A 19,724-nucleotide genomic window follows, 5' to 3' on the forward strand; every position below is an offset into this window, starting at 1 on the left:
TGGGTATAGAGAATGTAAGTATAAAAAAGATGTCAGAGTAGCAGAATCGGGCTGCCTGACTTTTTACTTAAAACAAATAAGAAAACAAACCCCCCCCCCAAAAAAAAACCCCAACGAGTCACCCTGGATAACTTTCTCCCGCACTACTGTGCTGGAAGTGAGGTGTGAGTGTGGTCAAACACTGTACATTTACCCAGAGTTTTACAAATATTTACAGCCATCTATGCCAAATATTTTTGCGCTGAGCCCCACAGAACATTCTCAGCATTCAAAAGCTCCATTCTCATGAATGGCTTCAGTTCATTGGCAATTTAAAGGCATCCAGACTTCCAAACTAGGTCAGTTTAAGACACGTCGTTTTGTGTGTGTGTGTGTGTGTGTGTGTGTGTGTGTGTGTGTGTGTGTGTGTTTAATAATTAGTTTTTGGGTCTCCCAGATTGTGAACCAGGTTTTCTGAGGCAAACTTGACAGCAGAGAGAAAAGTTATGCTCTGTCTGAAAAGAAAAAAAGCTTATTTCATCTATATAATAACCATTTAGCTTCCTGAAAACGATCTTTCTTTTCAACAATATGAGTCCTTTTAATCTGAGAAAGTATATTTAAATGTTTGTTTTTGAGAAGCAGTTTTAATATTTTAGGTATTTAGGAACATTTATTAGGACATCAGAGTCATTGCTCCGTGGTGTTTCTGCGAATTCTGGCTTCCGTGTTTCCCCTGGCCTTGACTTACAGCATTACTTTCTCATTGAGTGAGGTTCTTCGTGTTTGAAATCACCAGTTTGAGGTAGAGGTCAGGAATCATGCTGAACCCAGATGTTGGTGGAGGAACAAAGTCCAAATAGTTTTGGGACTAAACTTGCTTTGTGCAACTGATTATTTTGGATATGGGGAAGGAGCCAAGATGCCACACAAATCATGCTTTCCACCTTGAGCTTTGGGGAGTAGGCATCTGCAGCCATAGCTCCTGAGTCCTGAGACTTTGTTTTCTAGGGATGCCCACCTGAATTTATAGAAGCTCCTTAGCTGTTGTAAATTATCAATATTTTTAGACTTTGATTTGCTGGAAGGGAATGCACATGAGAGTCAGGCCTTTAATATTCTCTCTTCTCCATGCGCTTGGAAAGAAATTGTCCACTGTGGGATCGAGTGACTACTGACTGTTTGCCAGGTGTGGGCTAGATGCTGAAGATGGAGAAAGATGGGTAAGATACGCCCTCTGTCCTGAAGGAATTGGTGTAAGCTTGGAAGTGACATTGCTCTGGAGTGGCAGTTTTGTGTTTGTTTGTTTTATTAAAGATTTTATTTATTGATTTGACATAGACTGCGAGAGAGGGAACACAAGCAGGGGGAGTGGGAGAGGGAGAAGCAGGCTTCCTGCGGAGCAGAGAGCCTGATGTGGGGCTCGATCCCAGGACCCTGGGATCATGACCTGAGCCGAAGGCAGACGCTTAACGACTAAGCCACCCAGGCGCCCTGGAGTGGCAGTTTTTAATTCGTGTTGTTTTACCTGAGTATGTTAGAGGCTTTTCATCTTGGCATTTTTCTTTTTTTTTTTTTGGATAATGTTTCCCATATGTCATCCAAGCATTAAGTAACTTGAAGGAGCATAACAGCACCAAAGTTAACTTAATTATTTAAATTTTAATTTGCTTGTTCACCTTTAGGTATATGTGGGAGATTTTGTACTAATGTTCTATTTTTATTAACTTTGGCATTTGCATTTGCTCGGTCGATGTGTACTTCTAAACCCAATGCCTCACACTGCAGTTTTAACAACACAGAAGACTAATATAATATATTAAAGAGAGAAGTGGCCAATGTTTTTGCAACACAGAATGAGAAACTTCTCGTATGTGATAAGACCTCCGTCCTTGAACTGAAAAACACAATGACTTCGGTGAAATATTCTCTTATTCACAGCTGGAGAGATTGTGGATCACATGACTTGTAGCATCTGTTAAAGAACATACTCTGAAAGCCATGTCTTACTGGTTTCCAGTTCCTCTGCAGTCATGAGTTTGAGTCCCAGGCCTTTAATCAACTGGTTCTTTGTCTTTGGGGGAAGATAGAACAAGACATCTCTCATTTGTCTCTTTGCTGGACTTATGGCTGAAGCTATAAACCCACAAATTGTCCTGTGTATTATTATATATAAAACTATCTGTTAACAACCTCCTCCACTAGTTTACTCTTTGTAAGCTGGGTCTGGGTTTAACTACCTTTACATCCCTAGCATCTAACATGCAGAATTCAGTTCTTTGTGGGTTGACTCGGTTTCCTGCATTATTGATTTTTTAAGAAACTGATTTGGCAAAGGCGTACAAAAATACACATGCTGCCCCTTGTTTAGCGTGGGATGGAAGGGAGTCCTCTCCTAAACCGGTTTTAAATTTGTTTCTAATTAAAATTTCTGTATGAAACTTTTAACTTTCACAAGGCAGGGTAATATATACATGTGTTTTTATTCACTTGGAGAAAACATTTTGATTTAGCTATTTGTGCTTTAGCCACTATAGCTTCCTGGTAATGTGTTGACCCAAGAAATCAGCCCATCTCTTGCTCTATGGGGCTTTCTGAAATAACACTTCTCCTTGCTCTGTTAATTACATCATTGTCTGACCTGCCTTTAAGTGGCGTTCCTTCCTGCTTCTGAGCTTTGTTGTTATGCCAGGCAGGGGGAGGAAAATTATTCAGCAGGGCTGTATGAATAATTGTGGGAGGCAGGGGAACCATTGATTAAAAAACGGGGTGGGCAGGGCACAGTGGTGTCGAGGAGGGAGTTACCATGATGAATGTGAAATTACAATGCCAAAAATATCATTGAGCTCTTATTCTCATGTTCATTCCTACCTTCTTTGATAAGTTTTTATTGTTAGAAAAGCCGGGAATGGATTTTCTCCTCCTGGGCCTTTCCCTATAGTGGTAATGAGAACATGGAAAGAAGGCAAGAAAAAAGAAATGTATGTTTTAGAAGGATCGGCATTTTGCACATGTTAAAATTTGCCATCCCAGATGCCTGTACTCTGTAGGATTTAGAGAATTAGCTTTTCACAGTGTCATCCACTTCGTTGGCCATTATGTCCACAAATCTTTCCACATATTTCTCCTATATATTTTGTAGGAAAAAAATAGAAAAATTAGATCTTATCATTCTTACCATAAAAAAAAAATGGTAAGTGTCTGAGGTGGTGGATGTGTTAACTAACCTTATCGTGGTGATCATTTTGAAACATGTGTAGACAGATAGGAATATACCCACACATATGTATGATCATTACATTGTATCCCTTAAACTTATACAATGTTGTATTTCAATTATACCTCAATAAAGCTGGAAGAAAATTAGATCTTATTAATAGCTGTACCAGACTTTATACATAACCTAATTTCAAATAGCAAGGAGACTGTTTAGAAACAATACTTGCTAATATTTACGAAGCTCCTCCTAGGAGATTATGCTAAGTGAAATAAGTCAAGCAGAGAAAGTCAATTATCATATGGTTTCACTTATTTGTGGAACATAAGGAATAACACGGAGAACATTAGGAGAAGGAAGGGAAAATGAAGGGGGGGAAATCGGAGGGGGAGACGAACCATGAGAGACGATGAACTCTGAGAGACAAACTGAGGGTTTTAGAGGGGAGGGGGGTGGGGGGATGGGTTAGCCTGGTGATGGGTATTAAGGAGGGCACGTACTGTATGGAGCACTGGGTGTTATACGAAAACAATGGATCGTGGATCACCACATCAAAAACTAATGATGTATTGTATGGTGACTAACCTAATATAATAAAATAAAATTCAAAACAAAACAAACAAACAAACAAAAAAAGCTCCTCCTAATGGAGTGTCTGTCCTTTTTACCTGTGTGATAGTTAATAGGGATATATTTGCACGTCAGTTCCATTTTTAGAAGATAGCAGTTTCCAGGTTACACATTTATAGTCTTATTTCCATCCTGGTAACTGTTGAGATAAAGATGTTAAAGCTAAGGAATTACAGACCGAAGTATTTTTTCATTTCCTGGTTTCCTCTGAATGAGGCCGAGAAGCAGGGGGTAAGAATACCGGGCTCGCCTTTCCTAGCACATGAGGCACAATGGTAAACAGTCTTCTACAACAATACTGTGAACTCACAAGGCCAGAGTGAATATTTACTTCCATCACATTTAAGAATTAAGTATTTCTTAGATTTGTTCATACTAGAGAATACTGTCTAATCTATTTTTGCAAATAATGATAAAGTGTCCTTTATGTGATGCCAGGCATCTACTCATTGGCCTTGAGCATTATTCTTGTAAAAAAATAATTAGATATAAAATATTTCTGTTTTTCTGATATTACTGGATTTGTACTGGTTCCTCTAGACCTTGAATGACCAGAGAGTGGGTCAAAGATGCAAGCAGAGAGGAGAACCACAGGACTGGCCACTATGGAGGTCTACCGTAAGTCCTTGCCTCACCAAACACTAATACCCACTGTTCTGGCTGCTGTACCAGCCAGCTGGTCTACCTTTCATTCCAGACTGTATTTAGGGTAGAAATGGCTATTGGCTGATAATGGCCAGCACTTCACTAGACTCAGTCAGTACTATTTGAGTCATTAATAGCTTCTGTTAAGGACATGAACTAGCAGCGAAATAAATAATTGTATTAGGCAGAAGTGCCAAGGTCAACACGATACTAATTTTCAGATTTTGTTGAGTAGGTTGCCTGACATGTCATTCTCGGTTGGTATTGGGAGAGCTTGCCTAAGAAGGCAGAGATGGAATCTCTGGATTGCTGTATCTTTCTACTCTGTTAAGAGTATTGGCTTCCTGAGAAAATCTCTCCATTATAAAGGCAACACTTCAGCCTTACCTTCCCCAGCACCTACCCTTCTTGAAAACCTTTCCCTTTGTTAGCCCTCCCTGAGTCATGCATTCATAGCTTTTATTCCAGCTACCTCACAGGAATGACTCAGTGTCCTACATGGGCAAGTAAACATTTTGAGAGTATTCATGCGTCTCTTCTGTTTTATCCCTTGTTCTTGAGTAAATCTTAGACTTTCATAGCATAGTTTAGAATTAGGACCTCAGCACAGATCAGCTGGATTTTTACATAAATATTCTGTTACATCGATAATATCCAGTTGATTCATTTTGTCCACTTTCTCCTTCTTTTAGTCTCCTTAATTGTGCTTTATCCATTTATCTAAATTTTACAGTTTTTGCTGAATGGTGTAAAAATTCCTGGACAACTAGATAAGTATCCTGGTGAAACATTATCCCTTCCAACTGCATTATCTTTTTGTGCAATGAAATAATTGCCGTGATTTTGGGTAGTGAAACAGACGTAAACTGCATTAGTTAAAAATACTTCAAATGTTGGCTCTCCAACCCTCTGCATTTTTGGAGCAGATTGCTTTTTCAGGCTGCCAGCGGAATATGAAAATTCCTTATACATCCTGTGCTTCCAGCATAGTTTGTGAAGTATTCCTTGGCAATTCTAACAAAAACACATGAGGGGAAAAGTGACTTTTCTCTTCTTTCCTATCAGATAGTAGTAGCTTCTCACATAATGAACACTTTATAGTACGGAGACAGGCTAGGTAGAACTGCTGGTTCCCCTTTCTTGATAATTTGGTGCAAAATCAGATGTTTTAGAGGGGGGGCTTTCTTTGCTTGCATGCCCCAACCCATCTGCCCTGTTACATGGCTGCTTATATTTAAGCAAGTGATACTTATGGGTGAAGTCCGCTCTCACTGCCCCCCACCCCCAACCCTGCCCCAACTTTAAAAAGTTCAAACCTAAAGGCAGCTGTCCGTCCCCACCCCCAATATACCCCTTGTGTGCTCTGCCAAAATTCTTTTCTCATTGGGTTCTTGACACCCAATAAGAGGCTCGGTCACATTTGTAATAATTATAAATGCAGTTATAATTGTTACTGTTTTAAAACAAGGCGGGGGGCAGTGTGGAACGTTTAAGTCCCTTTCTTATTTTAGGTAAAACATGAGGTATGAGGCAGAACAAGTTGGGCAAGCTAGTGAGAAGGAATTACCGGCTCTCTGGACGGGGAGTGGGTGTGGATTGTCCATGTACCTGTGAAGGTATAGTCCTGTGAAAGGTTCAGGAGCTGCAGGGGTGTGGTCACCTTCCTTTGGACACCCCCTCTAGGTTCATGCCATGAGCCCGTGGTTTGGATGGGCCGGTGAGTTTCTACTATTGGTGGTTCCATGCCAGAGATGGAGGAATCCCAATAAGACATAAATGGAAGACTGCTAGGACACCTGGGAGCCATTCACCAACATCTTGAGGGAGAGAACTTCAGGATTCTCCTGATGATTGCTTGGAGAGCTCTATATGTAATGAATCAATGGGAAAAGGATTTCCTTTTTTTTTTTTTTTAAAGATTTTATTTATTTATTTGTGTGTGTGTGAGAGAGAGAGAGAGAGAGAGAGAGAGAGCGAGCATGAGCAGGGGGAGCGGCCGGCAAAGGGAGAAGCAGACTCCCCGATCCCAGGACCCTGGACCTGAGCAGAGAGAGAGAGAGAGCGAGCATGAGCAGGGGGAGCGGCCGGCAAAGGGAGAAGCAGACTCCCCGATCCCAGGACCCTGGACCTGAGCCGAAGGCAGATGCTTAACTGACTGAGCCACCCAGGTGTCCCCGGGGAAGAGATTTTTTGTTTGATGCTCTTTTTTTCTTCATGAAGCACTCCCTATGTGCTGTTCATTTTTAAAACGTTCATTATTGATTTTGCCCAGAGTGAAAAACCAAGAAGCTGGTTTCCAACTGTCCCTGGCAAAGCCGCCAGCTTCCATGGTGGTGCCTGGGAGGCTGCTAAGGGGGAGGTCCAGGGGACCTGGCGCAGTGCTCCCGATACTGCTTCCACCAACACTGGGCCACCTTATTTCCTTCCCATGGTGGCAGTTTACTTAAGACTGTGTTTTTGTAGAATTCCATTGCTTCACAAATGTTTGAATGCCATCACTTTAGGGAATTGCTGTTTATGGCGCCCAGAAAAATAAATCGCTTATTTTTGAAGAATCATTTTGGATTGCTCACATCTCAAAGAGATGAAATATGTGACCTCCTTCCTCTGTCTCAGTCACAAGCACCGCCTTGTTTGGAATGCTTGGAATTTTTGTCGCTGTGGTTTTAACAAGACAGGTCTCTGCTTTGGAAAAGGCTTTTGTCATAAAAATATTTTTATATATAACATATACTTTAAAAAGTTGTATACATATAGTAAACTACTTTATTGAGGTATGATTGACAGACAAGAAGCTGTACATATTTACTGTAGACAACTTGATGAGTGAGAAGATAAATATATGCCTGGGGAACAGCATAATGCCTCTATTTAACAATGCTATATTGTATACTTAAACATTTGCTAAGAGGGTGGATCTTATGTGAAGTGTTCTTACCACAAATACACGCACACAAGTAATAATAAATAAGGGGGGCAGGAGGAAACTTTTGGAGGTGATAGATACTTTTATATTTTTATAACTGATTTGTAACTCACAAAGTAAGGAGTGAACACTTAATGTGTATATGGCGAGAGACAAGATTATGTTTCAGATGGTCACAATGAACACAGATTCTAGTTCTGCCTTCAAAAGACTATTGCTAAGAGATAATCTAAGAAGTAGTCAATTATGTCTTCGTTTCTCAAGTGTTACATGTGTCTTTCTAAAAAATAAGATCGAGGCAACTGGCTGGCTCGGTAGAGCATGCAGCTCTTGGTCTTGGGATCATGAGTTCGAACCTCACACTGGGGGTAGAGATTACATTAAAAAATTAAAAATAATACAGGTTGAGACTGTAAAATAATTGACTTTGTTGAAGAATACCTAGATCTCCTGTTAGATTGGAACAGTACGATCTACCTATTCATAACTGCTTCCTCCAAATGGGCTCTTCATGTAATTGACATTTGTGGGGTTGGGTGGTTCAGCCTGTGTCATTCCTGTCTTCCCTCCTCAGGAAGCATTTGCTGGCGGCATTTCTTCTTCTTTCTTCTACCTTCTCCTTTCTTCTTCTTCTTCTTCCTCCCTCCTCCCCCTCCTCCTCCTTCTAAAATTGTATTAAGTTTTGACATTTTAATTCCAGTGTAGTTAAAATACAGTGTCTTGGAGAAACAAACAGGTGATAGTTGTCTTTGCATAAACTGGGAAGAAGAGAGAGGCAAAAATCACTCATTTTTACTCCTTATTGACCCTAAAGAGAGAGATTTTTTTTTTTAACTTCAAAACACTGAATTTGATAGGCATGTTGATTTGCTCTTGGATGAGAGCTCGTTAATAGTTAACCAAATAAGAACACCATGTCTTGAACCTTTATTGGGCCTTTCTCAAGAAATATTATCAAGCCAATCATTGGTTAGCTTCCTATTCAAATTTATTTTTAATCCTAGAAGTCTACTACTACTCAGGGAGTAGGTGAAAAACTTTGAATATTTCAGGTTAGTAGAGTTAGTAACTATTGATTCTTTCTGGTATGACATTAAGATAGTGCAGTTAGATCTCATAGATATTTTTTCCTTCTATCCAATCCAATTTGTCTTGCCCTCCCTTGATTTTGTACTTTTGTACCTATACACTGAGACGTAAGTCACTGTGGGGCTATGTAACAAATGCCAAACATGTAATTTCTTTTGCCCAAAAATGGGGACAGAAAGGGTCTGGTTCTGGTAGGGGGAGAGGCTGTTTACAATGATTTCTGTGGCCAAATTTATTAGAATTGGCCACAGTCTTTTAAAATAGTAAGAACTTTAGGATTTTGCTTCTCTTTAATTAGAACGTGGAATTTCTTTTTTTTTTTTTTTTAAGATTTTATTTATTTATTTGACTGAGAGAGACACAGCGAGAGAGGGAACACAAGCAGGGGGAGCGGGAGAGGGAGAGGCAGGCTTCCCGCTGAGCAGGGAGCCCGGTGTGGGGCTCGATCCCAGGACCCTGGGATCATGACCTGAGCCGAAGGCAGCCGCTTAACGACTGAGCCACCCAGGCGCCCCTGGAATTTCTTGATATCCGAACTATAGATTATTTTCACAATTATTTTACCTCTTTTAAAGATCATCTGAATAAAAACAAGCGGAAAGGCTTCAGCTCTACTTTTTATTTTTCATTGTAGAAAAATCCTTTCTATAGTCATGCCATGTTTGGAGATAGATTTCACTCTCTACAGTTTCAGTGACCTTATGGTACTTGAAGTCATGGGCTTTTTGTCTCTTTCTCTCTTTTTTATCCCTCTCTCCTTACCCCTTCCTCCTCCTCTCTCTCCTTGTTCCATCCCTCCATGTAATACCTGCTTGTGAGGCAGCTATGACGTAATGGACCAGGCACTGGGCTTGGTCTCAGAAGATGGAGGTTTGAATTTTGCTCTGCTATATCCAAGCTCTGAGAACTTTGGCAGATTATTTAACTTCTTAGGACCTCAATTCATCTATGAAATGAAGGAAATGATCCTCATGGTTGCAAAAGTTGAAATGAAATGACGTATGTGAAGGAACACAATTAACACTAATGCCCTGTTGAAAAAAAATTTATTGGTATAAAATATACATGACGTAAAACCTACCCTTTCAGTCATTTTAAGTGTGTAATTTGGTGGCATGAAGCACACTCACAGTCTTGTGCACCCATCACACTATCCATTTGCAGAACTTTGTCATCTTTCCAACAGAAACTCTGTACCCGTGAAATGGTAACTAACTCTCTGTTTCCGCTGTCCCAGCCCCACGTTTCTACTTTATGAATTCGACTTGCTAGGTACCTCACATTGATGGAATCACACAATATTTGCCCTTTTGGGTCTGGCTTCTTTCACTTACCATAACGTCTTCAAGATTCATCCATACTGTAGCGTGTGTCAGAGTCTCATTCCCTTTTAAGGCTGAATACTATTCCATTGGATGTTTATATCACATTTTGTTTATCCATTCATCTCTTGATGGGCATTTGGGTAGTTTCCACCTCTTGGCTGTTGTGAACAATGGTGCTAGGATCCTGGGTGTGCAAGTATCTGTTTGCATCCTGGTTTCAGTTCTCTTGGGTGTACACCGAGAAGTAGAATTGTTGGGTCATATGGTAATTCCTTGTTTAATTTTTTTGAGTGATGTCCTATTTTCAAGTGTCTTTTTTTTTTTTTTTTTTTTTAATCTGTTGGATTGTAGCGATGCAACTCCTAAATGGTGTGTTTGTTCCCTGTGGTCTTTTCATTCCTGTAATTTACACGAGAGGAGGCAGGGTGGTGAGGCTGTAAATGTCAGGACGCCAGAAGCTCCTTGCCAAGGTGCCAAGCTCTGGAGCCCACAGTTCTGAGAAAGGCCTTTGCTGTGTGCCTAGACAGCGTGGAAGGTGAAGGTTTGCCCTGGTGGGCCCCAAATGTGTTGAATGAATATAATATTCAGCTGTCTGAATGACTGTAATATTTTCTGCTTTGGACCTTCCTGTAGGGATTGAGGAGGCCTGAAGAATGCCAGGGACAGGCTGATGGGCTCAGGTGGCAGGTTCCAGCATCTCACCATGAGCACCGAAAATCCGACGGCGGGAGACTTGGCTCCGGCTCCCCTTGTCACTTGCAAGCTCTGCCTGTGTGAACAGTCCCTGGACAAGATGACCACACTCCAGGAATGCCGCTGCCTCTTCTGCACAGCTGTGAGTTTTCCTTGATGCTTTCATCGTGAGCGTGAGAAAATACAGACGGGGGTTGGGGGCAGCACTGTGAGAGGACGGGACCAGCTTCCGTCTGCGACAACAGCCTTCTGTCTTAGAGAGCGCTTCCACCTTTGGCTCTGTCTCCGGGTAGTATCTAGAGTGGTAAATCTGGTATTTACTGGTTTTGAGGCAAAGGATAATGTATGTGTGAAATTTAATTATTGGTTCAATAAGCAGAATCTGTTCTTCAAGGACTAGGCAAGGAACAAAATAGAAATATTTCTAACATGTCTTAGTGAACTGCCATCTGTAAGACGTTCGTCAGGTATTTTGAACGATGGAGAAAGCAGGTAGCCATTTACTGAATTTTCTTGCATAGACTTGCTCATCTTCTACAAAGCACACGAGATCTAACTCTTTGACTTTGTCATATCTTCTTTTTTTTTTTCTTTCTATTTTCCCAGTATGCCGGATGGTACTTATTTGTCATAAACAAGAGAAGCCAGTAGATCTCCAGGCAATGGGCTTGTCTCTTTTATTCTGACACTTGATATCAATGTCTGTGACCTTGATCATACGGATCCCTGAAGGTTGATTTGTTAACGTGTGAAGATAGGAAACAGGCTGATAGATTCAAAGTGGCTGCTAGAAGCATGAACCCAGGTGGTTTTACTCAAATTTTCATTTATTCAAACATCTTTTGAGCTCCTACCATGTACCAGGGACTCTGCTGGATGTTGGGAATATAGCGGTGAATGAGATGCTTCCCACAGGGAAGATGGACACATTGAAGGAGCCATTCGAGTTTAGTGAAATCAGGGGAAGCTCGATGTACCAAAGGAACGTCTCACCCACGTGGGGGTGGGAGGGACATCCTGGTGGCAGTGATCTCTGAGCTGAGGCTTTAAATAAGAGTTGCAAATGGATGCTCATGGACCGTGTTTGGATCCCCAGTTGGGGTATTTCATGAGAAAATGAAAAAGTGGTAAGATATAGCTACTCTGGGCCTTAAATGATCTTAAAATTTATTTATTTACGATTTCTTTTTATTTATTTTAAAGAGAGAAAGCGAACAAGCACGCAGGTGGGGAGAGGGTCAGAGGGAGAGAACCCCAAGCAGATTCCACGCCCAGCACAGAGCCCGACACAGGGCTCAATGCCGCGACCCGTGACAGCATGCCCTGAGCTGAAACCGAGAGTCGGATGCTCAACCGACTGAGCCACCCAGGCGTCCCTCCTCTGTTTATGTTACCTGCCTCTCTCCTGTTTGTATTTGCATCAACTACACTTTTAAACCGAACATGGATTAAGACTCATGCGGGATGCATGCTGGGATCCGGCATGGCAGAGGCCTGATGCCTGAGTTACAATATTTACCATTTATCTTTGCTTTGGTGGGCCTTATATGGGCAGACTGTTAATATTTATTATACAAAAAGTATAATAATCACCAGACAAAGGCGGGTTTAATGCCCTGACTTGAGAAGGAAATTGAATTGTTCAGTTACGGTGACCAGTGCTTATATCAAGGGGAGCAAGGAGAAAGGAATCGTTAAGGAAGTAGAATCATTTATCAAGAGCTATGTTTACTAAGCATACTTTAAAAAAAACCAAACAGATAACAAGTTAAGGTGAAATAAATTTTGTTCCATCTCTTTCTGCTTAGTTAATTTAATCAACACGACATGTTCTCAAGCTTGTGTATATCAATTAAAAAATTTTTTTTGGATTAAGGATTAGGGTAGGGAAAAGCCTTGGGAATATTTTTAGGTAAAAGGAAAGTGACTAAAATCCTTCCCTCAGGTCTCCAATTCTGAGATCCAAAGATGACAGTGAGGAGTATTGTTTATCCATTTGATCATTCGGTCCCCACTGAGCCGTACCATGTCCCAGGAACTGTTCCAGGCACTGGGACTTAGGAGTTTAAGAAACAAAACCCAGCAGAGATCCTTCTCTTAGGAGGTTGCATTCGATCAAAGGCAGTTGCATAAGAAACAATAAACATAATAAATGGGCGAGTTATACAGGATTGGGTAATAGGGCTTTGGGAAGAAGCAGAGCAGGGCGAGGGAGGGGGAGCTCAGGTCGGAGATATTGCATTTCTCGTCGGGTGTCGGGACGAGGCCTTGCTGACATCTGTGCTGGTTCCTCCTCTTCTCGGCAGCCTGTGTTGCTTAAGGAAGTGACCTTGTCACCCAGGGGTGGCTTCAGTTTCCTTTGGTTTTGCTTTGCTGCCGAGGGCCGTGCCTCTGGAGGGATTATTTCTCTGACTTTCTCACCTATGTTTTGGACCCTTGCCTAATCCTTGAAACAAATGAGTCAGAAGCAACGCTTGGTTAAAGGCAGGATGGAAATTTTTTTCTCGGGATGACTGATGTTGAAAAAGCAGGATCTGGAATTGAGTTTTTGCAACGAGACTAAGCAGTTCAAGATTCCAGTTTGTGTGTGCCCCAGCGTGTCTCTCTCTCTCTCTGTCTCTCTCTCTCTCTCTCTCTCTCTCTCTCTCTCTCTCACACACACACACACACACACACACACACACACACACACGTACGTGGTATCTGATCATGTCACAAGCATTGTTGCAAGAGCTCTTAGTTCCCAGTTAAAAACACCACAGCGGCTTCTCAGTTCTCCTTTGGCAATTTGACGGTAGGCATTAGCACAATTAGATTATTCCGTCATCTGCAATCATACTTCCTCATTGTTGGGGAGGGAATGCTCCAAACCAGAACGTCAAATGGCTTGGTATTTTTGATATCCCTCCAAGTCTGGAACTTTTTGTGCCTATAAACATTAACCTTCCCTGGCTTCCTAATACCCCGTTCCCTGTGATCTACCAAAACAGTAAAGCTGCATGTACTTGATTACATTAGTGTCTGCAAATTTGCAATTGGCATCAGACTCACCTGAAATACTACTCTAACTTTTTATTGTTTAGACCTTTTATTTCTTCTTTTAAAAAGCTATTAAAGGATGTGTCTGATCCCCCAGATTTTATTTTTTATTTTTTTTTTTAAAGATTTTATTTATTTATTTGAGAGAGAGAATGAGAGAGAGAGAGCGTGCACATGAGATGGGGGAGGGTCAGAGGGAGAAGCAGACTCAAGCCCGATGTGGGACTCGATCCCGGGACTCCGGGATCATGACCTGAGCCAGAGGCAGTCGCTCAACCAACTGAGCCACCCAGGCGCCCCTGATCCCCCAGATTTTAGTTTGCCCTTAAGTATTAGGTATTAAATATTGATATTAAAGATATCGAGTGTGTTTTGTGTTTTCAAGGCTGAAAAGAAATTTGTGACTTTGTTTTTTTGAAGATTTTATATATTTATTTGAGAGAGAGAGAGAGACGGAGACAGCATGAGCGGGGGGGGGGAGGGGCAGAGGGAGAGGGAGAAGCAGACGCCCTACTGAGCAGGGAGCCCGACGCAGGGGCTCGATCCCAGGACCCTGAGATCATGCTCTGAGCCAAAGGCAGACAATTAACAGACTAAGCCACCCAGGGGCCCCTTGTGACATTTTTTAATAGGGCGTATACTATTAATTTCCAGCTTTAAATATGATTGGATGACATCTCCTAATTATTGGCTGGGAAAGACATCTTGTGCATTCCATGTCTTTAAAACAGTTTTGCTGAGATAATTCTCCCTCCCCTCCTCATTAGGAGGCTGATCAAGTGGAATGGTCCTCCTGCTGGATCCAGTATACTTTCATAGATTTATTTATTTTTTTTAAAGATTTTATTGATTTATTTGACAGAGAGAGACACAGTGAGAGAGGGAACACAAGCGGGGGGAGTGGGGGAGGGAGAAGCAGGCTTCCCGCGGAGCAGGCAGCCCGACGCGGGGCTCGATCCCAGGACCCTGGCCGAAGGCAGACGCTCAACGACGGAGCCCCCCCGGGCGCCCCTACTTTCATAGATTTAATAAAACTTTTTATACCTTTTACTCTTGTCCTGTTTTCCCTAAGAAGTATCCCTGACCAGGTTGCAGTGAGCTTTAGTTCTTTCTGTTTCCAAGACCAGTGTGCCCTGGGGAAGCAGTATGGGGAGATGTGGAGTGTCCGACTTGACCATTGGATGTGAGCCAGCTCATTCCTTATCTTTCGGGAGATCTGGCCTTTAAATAGGTGCCACCAACCCACGTGTATTCTGTGGAACTCCAGCTCCGCAAAACACAATGATCCTTGAATAGAGTGCTCCAAGGTCGGATTAGCTCAGAAACTGGGTATGTTCTCTCTTTCTCTTCTTAGAGGGGACATGATGCACTCGAGAGGCTCTGAAATCTTGTGGTTAAAAGAAAAGCAAGGGGACCCTGCTTAACTTCTCCGGAGGAGGCATTTCCATTTGATCCTGCCACCTTTTTAGTGGAATACCCACTCACTTCCCCACAATTTGTGCACTGGAAAATGCTGCTTTAAATCATTTACTTGTAGGTAATTCTTGATTTAAATGACATCCAGAGAACAGAATGGGATGGATGTTGCTTCGGATACTCCATCAGTATAGGTAGTTTCTTGTTAAAGGAGACTTCGTGTGTTCTGTTTCTGAGGATGGTTTCTGTTAGACTGCTCAGCTTTCATATACAAAAGAAAGTGTAGTATAAAGCAAGGAAGTCTGTACAGGACAGAAATGGGCATAGCTCTCATTAGCATGACTGAACTCATAGATCATGAGGTGCATTATGGAGCCAAAGAAGTTGATATTTTGGGGTTATGGAGAGAGGTGTTGCGAAATTACTTGTTCTTGCCCTTGAAGGGTAAGTATCTCGGGGATGTTAGTCTACTAACTAATGGTATGCAAAATCTCTCTCTCCTCCCTTCCCTTCCCTCTCTCTCTCTCTCTCTCTCTCTCTCTCCCTTTCTCCTGTGGATTTAAATAACCCAAACATGAAAATTCAAAATTTCCTTTTCTGGCATTTGCACCATACTCTTTCAGATAATACCACACCATTATAATTCAATTGGAAAAAAAAAATTCACAAAAGTCAGTTACCAAAGGAGGGAAAATTTGTGGGTTTGCTCCCTGGTGAGCAATTTTTGCCTCTCTGATTTATTTTGGAAGGTATTTCTGTCCGCCATGAATTAAAGAATAATGGAAACACAGTTGTTGCTTGTTTTCATAACCTAGATAATTTCACCTGAAAAGAGTCGGTATGTTGGGCATGGCCTATTTACCTTTCAGTTTGCAGACAGGATGTGCTGAGCAAAAAGAAAATAATGTCCAGCCATATTCTTGCCTTTTTTCCATTACATTTTGTTGGCTCTAAGTAGTTAGAACTCCTTTTACTATTCATTTCTGTGAGCCAAATGGATTTTCCAATGTTTAAAAAAGTGAGAGGAAATATAAAACTTTTTAGACCAAGCCCTTCTTTTCCTTGGGGCCTGTTGAGTGACCTTTAAGAAAAGCCCACATATGGCCCGGGAGACATTTACAGTTTGGAAAGAGTTGCAGTGCATGCGTGTGCCAGTGTGTGTGTGTGTGCGTGTGCGTGTGTGTGTGTTTGTGTTACTTGTGCTCACTTGTGTGCCCACACGGGGTGGCAACTTTCAAAGGAAGCCGAGAACCTGCGATGGTTCTTTCCTGGATTCTAACTGATATCTACGGTAGGGTTTCGGAAGGAACGCTCTCTTTCTACTACCACCTCCATGTTCCCTTTCCAGTGGTGGTGAACCACGCAGATTTAGAGGGAGGGAGACCCCTGAGGCTCAGGGGCAGGCTTCGCCATCCATGAGTGTGACTTTGGGCCACATCTTTGGCTTCTCTGAACCTTAGTTGTCCTCCCCTGGAGGGTGGAGGGAGGTAGGGGAAGATCATGCCGATCTGAGAGCATTGTGTGAGGCATCAGGTGGGAACCCCAGTGCAGACCCTAGCGCAGTGCCAAGTCTCTGATAAGTTGGCATTGTTACTCCTTTCTTTCCTAAGTTCCGTCGGTATGCTGAGCTGTTCTGTGTTTCATAACTGCCTTAGAGAAAGGAAATCCTGTAAAGACTTGACTGTCTTCCTCATTAGCCTTTTATAAAAAGATGGCTATATAGGTGTTTTCAGCCTTACTACTATTCTGAGACACCCACAGACTCACAGTTAGGATAGAGAGAGAGGTTTCTCTGTTGGATTTGTCCAAAGATTGGCTGATGGCTGGGTGCTTCAACCGAAGAGGTAAAAGTAGGACTTAGAGGAAAAGCAATATAACTTTAAAAGTGAACAGAAGAGGGTATATACCCAAAGAGTATGAAAACACTAATTTGAAAGGATATGATCCTATGTTTATTGAGGCATTATTTACAATAGCCAAATTATGGAAGCAGTCCAAGTGTCCACTGATAGATGAATGGATAAAGAAGATGTGATACACACCCACCCACCCACACACACACACTCACACTCACACACACACACACACACACACACACACACACACAGGAATATGACTCAGCCTTCAAAAAGAATGAAATCTGGCCATTTGCAACAACATGGATGGAGCAAGAGGGTATTATGCTAAGTGAAATAAGTCAGTCAGAGAAAGACAAATATCATATGATTTCACTCATATGTGGAATTTAAGAAGCAAAACAAATGTGAACAAAGGAAAAAAAGAGACAAACCAAAAAAACCAGATCTTTAGAGAATAAACCAGAGGAGTGGTGGATGGGGGATGGGTGAAATAAAGGGCATTAAGGAGGGCACTTATCATAATGAGCACGGAGTCATATATGGGGCTTTTGAATCACTATATTGTATACCTGAAACTAATGTAACACTGTACACGAACTATACTGGAATTAAAATAAAAATGATAAATAAAACCTTAAAAAAATCATAACCATGACTAGATCAGCACATTTCTGATGCATGTAAGAGATCAGATGGAAATGTCTCAAGCTACGATTTATTTAAAAGCTACTTCTCCCCAATAAGCATATAGTAATAGAATAACTTGTTGGCTTGATATGTATAGTCTAATGTCATTTTAAGTATTTTTTATTGGGAATTGTCTGGAACTTCAAGAAATCATGAGGCATTGCAGGCCAGCAAGGTCATAAAAATTTTCTGTCCCCCCCTCTGGTTGTGACCTGCCTTTCCTGAACCTTTCAAATTCTCCAGTTCTCTGCATTCCCCTGTCTTCTAGTACTATGAAATGGACAGAAGTCATCCGGGCCAGTTTAAAGCCCTCTCTTATTCTTTTAGTTTCTGGTACTAAAATATATGTATGGTGGTTCATCTTATGGGTAAAGTGAATTTATCTTTGTCAGGGTTTCAGTGGCTTTATCTGTCACTGTTTGTAAATGACTTCAGTATTCTCACTGCTCAAACTCAAGAGTTCTGATGATCGTGCTGTGATAACGTTGTATTTACCAGGCAAGTCACGGATTTGAAATGCAAATTTTGGTGCTATTTTTTCCCACCACCGAGGGAGCTGCTGCAGGACAGATAGCATCTGAGAAGTGGGAGCAAATTGTAACAGCATGAGAAACGGAGTAGGGACGATTCAAGGAGGAGCTGGCTTTCTAGACCCATGATCTCATCCATGCTTTAGTGCTCACCACTCACTTATTCAACGCAAGTGGTAAAAGGTAGCAAGAGGAAAGGGCAGCAAAAGGAAGCCACAACTCTGTGGGCTTGAGTGACTCTGTTGTAGCTCCTTTTTCTGGATGGTGGTCTGGTTCGGTGTCTACGAGACTACGTCTCAAATCTGGTTGCTTGGGCCTCATTTCTTCCACATATACAAAAATATTTATTGTGCCATGTATAGTTCTGAGGGTCAAGATCTAGTGGTTGAACAGTGGAGTCAAGGCCTGGTTTTCAGATAGCTCACACTGTAGTGCAAAGCCCAGGTACTGACAAGCAAATATGGAAGTCAGATGATGATAGAGGCTCTGAGTTAAAACAGAGCAGGGTGAGGGGGACGGCGAGTGCTGTAGGGGAGGCGGTTGGATGGTTAGGGAAGCCTCGCTGATAAGGGATTACTTGGGCAGAGACCTGGAGGATGGGGGAAACAAGCTGTGTAGGTATCTGGCCAAAGAGAGTTTTTGGCAGAGGGGAGCAGTGTGGAGGTCCGAAACTGGGATTGTGTTTGGTGTTTAGGTACAGCAAGCAGGGGGAGGGGCAGGGGGAGAGGGAGAAGCAGACCTCCCCACTAAGCAGAGAGCCCGATGTGGGGCTCGATCCCAGGACCCTGGGATCATGACCTTAGTTGAAGGCAGATGCTTAACTGACTGAGCCACCCCGGCGCCCGATTTAACCATGTTTTAAATGGATCACTGTGTTAATAAGGGTTATCCAGAGAAACAAATCCACTGGAGATAGATATACATCTCTCCAGTATGAGATATAGATGGATGTGTGTATATATAAAGAGATTTATTATAAGGAACTTGCTCATGCAATATGGAGGTGAAGTCTCATGATCTCCTGCCTACAAGCTGGAGACTAGCCTCAGGAGAACCACTGGTGTAAGTTCCAGTCTGAGGGCAGGAGAAGACCAGTGTCTTAGCTCATGCAGTCAGGCAGAGAGAATGAATTCTCCCTTCCTTTGCCTTGTGGGTCTATTCAGTCTCTTACCTGATTGGGTGAGGCCCACCCATGTGGGGAGGCAGTCTGCTTTCCTACATCTACCAATTTAAATACCTGTCTCATCTGGAAACACCCTCATATAGATCCACCTAGAAATAATGTTGCACCCAGATATCTGGGCATCCTGTGGCCTGGTCAGGTTGACACATAAAATTAACCATCACAGTCACCCTGACTGCTGCATAGAGCATTAACTACAGGGCCAAGGATGAAGGCAGGGACACTAGAGAGAAGACAATACCATAATCCAGACCAGAGGTGATAGTGGCTTGGACCAGCAGATGATAGCCACTCGTGTGTTTGGGTAGTCTAAGGCTTCATTTTCTTTTATAGAATATAGGGATAATAATAAATCATCTAAGGTTATAGAGAAGATTGCAATAGATAATCTGGGTAAAGCATTTAGTCTAGTGCCTGGAATGCAGCTCTAGCATGTACATAGGTCTCTACTAATTTTAGTGTGATCCTTGAGATTTTGCTTGAAAACCTCCAGGAGTGGGACATGC

The 19,724-nt window shown here is 42.1% G+C and overlaps 1 protein-coding gene across 4 annotated transcripts in view; it reads left to right on the plus strand.

The window, feature by feature from the left end:
• Nucleotides 1–19,724, plus strand: part of RNF144B (ring finger protein 144B) — a 138,669-nt gene that overhangs the window by 64,860 nt on the left and 54,085 nt on the right. For 2 of the 4 annotated variants that reach the window (XM_027601267.1, XM_027601269.1), the window contains exon 2: nucleotides 10,445–10,646. In XM_027601267.1, coding sequence (XP_027457068.1) covers nucleotides 10,482–10,646 — 165 coding nt within the window. In that variant the 5' untranslated portion in view covers nucleotides 10,445–10,481. Of the gene's footprint in view, nucleotides 1–394; nucleotides 1,203–4,366; nucleotides 4,445–10,444; nucleotides 10,647–19,724 lie in introns of those variants that run through there. The other 2 variants (XM_027601266.1, XM_027601268.1) reach the window with 2 other exon arrangements.

Source organism: Zalophus californianus, chromosome 7 (genome assembly GCF_009762305.2).
Source record: "Zalophus californianus isolate mZalCal1 chromosome 7, mZalCal1.pri.v2, whole genome shotgun sequence".
Lineage (NCBI taxonomy): Eukaryota > Metazoa > Chordata > Mammalia > Carnivora > Otariidae > Zalophus > Zalophus californianus.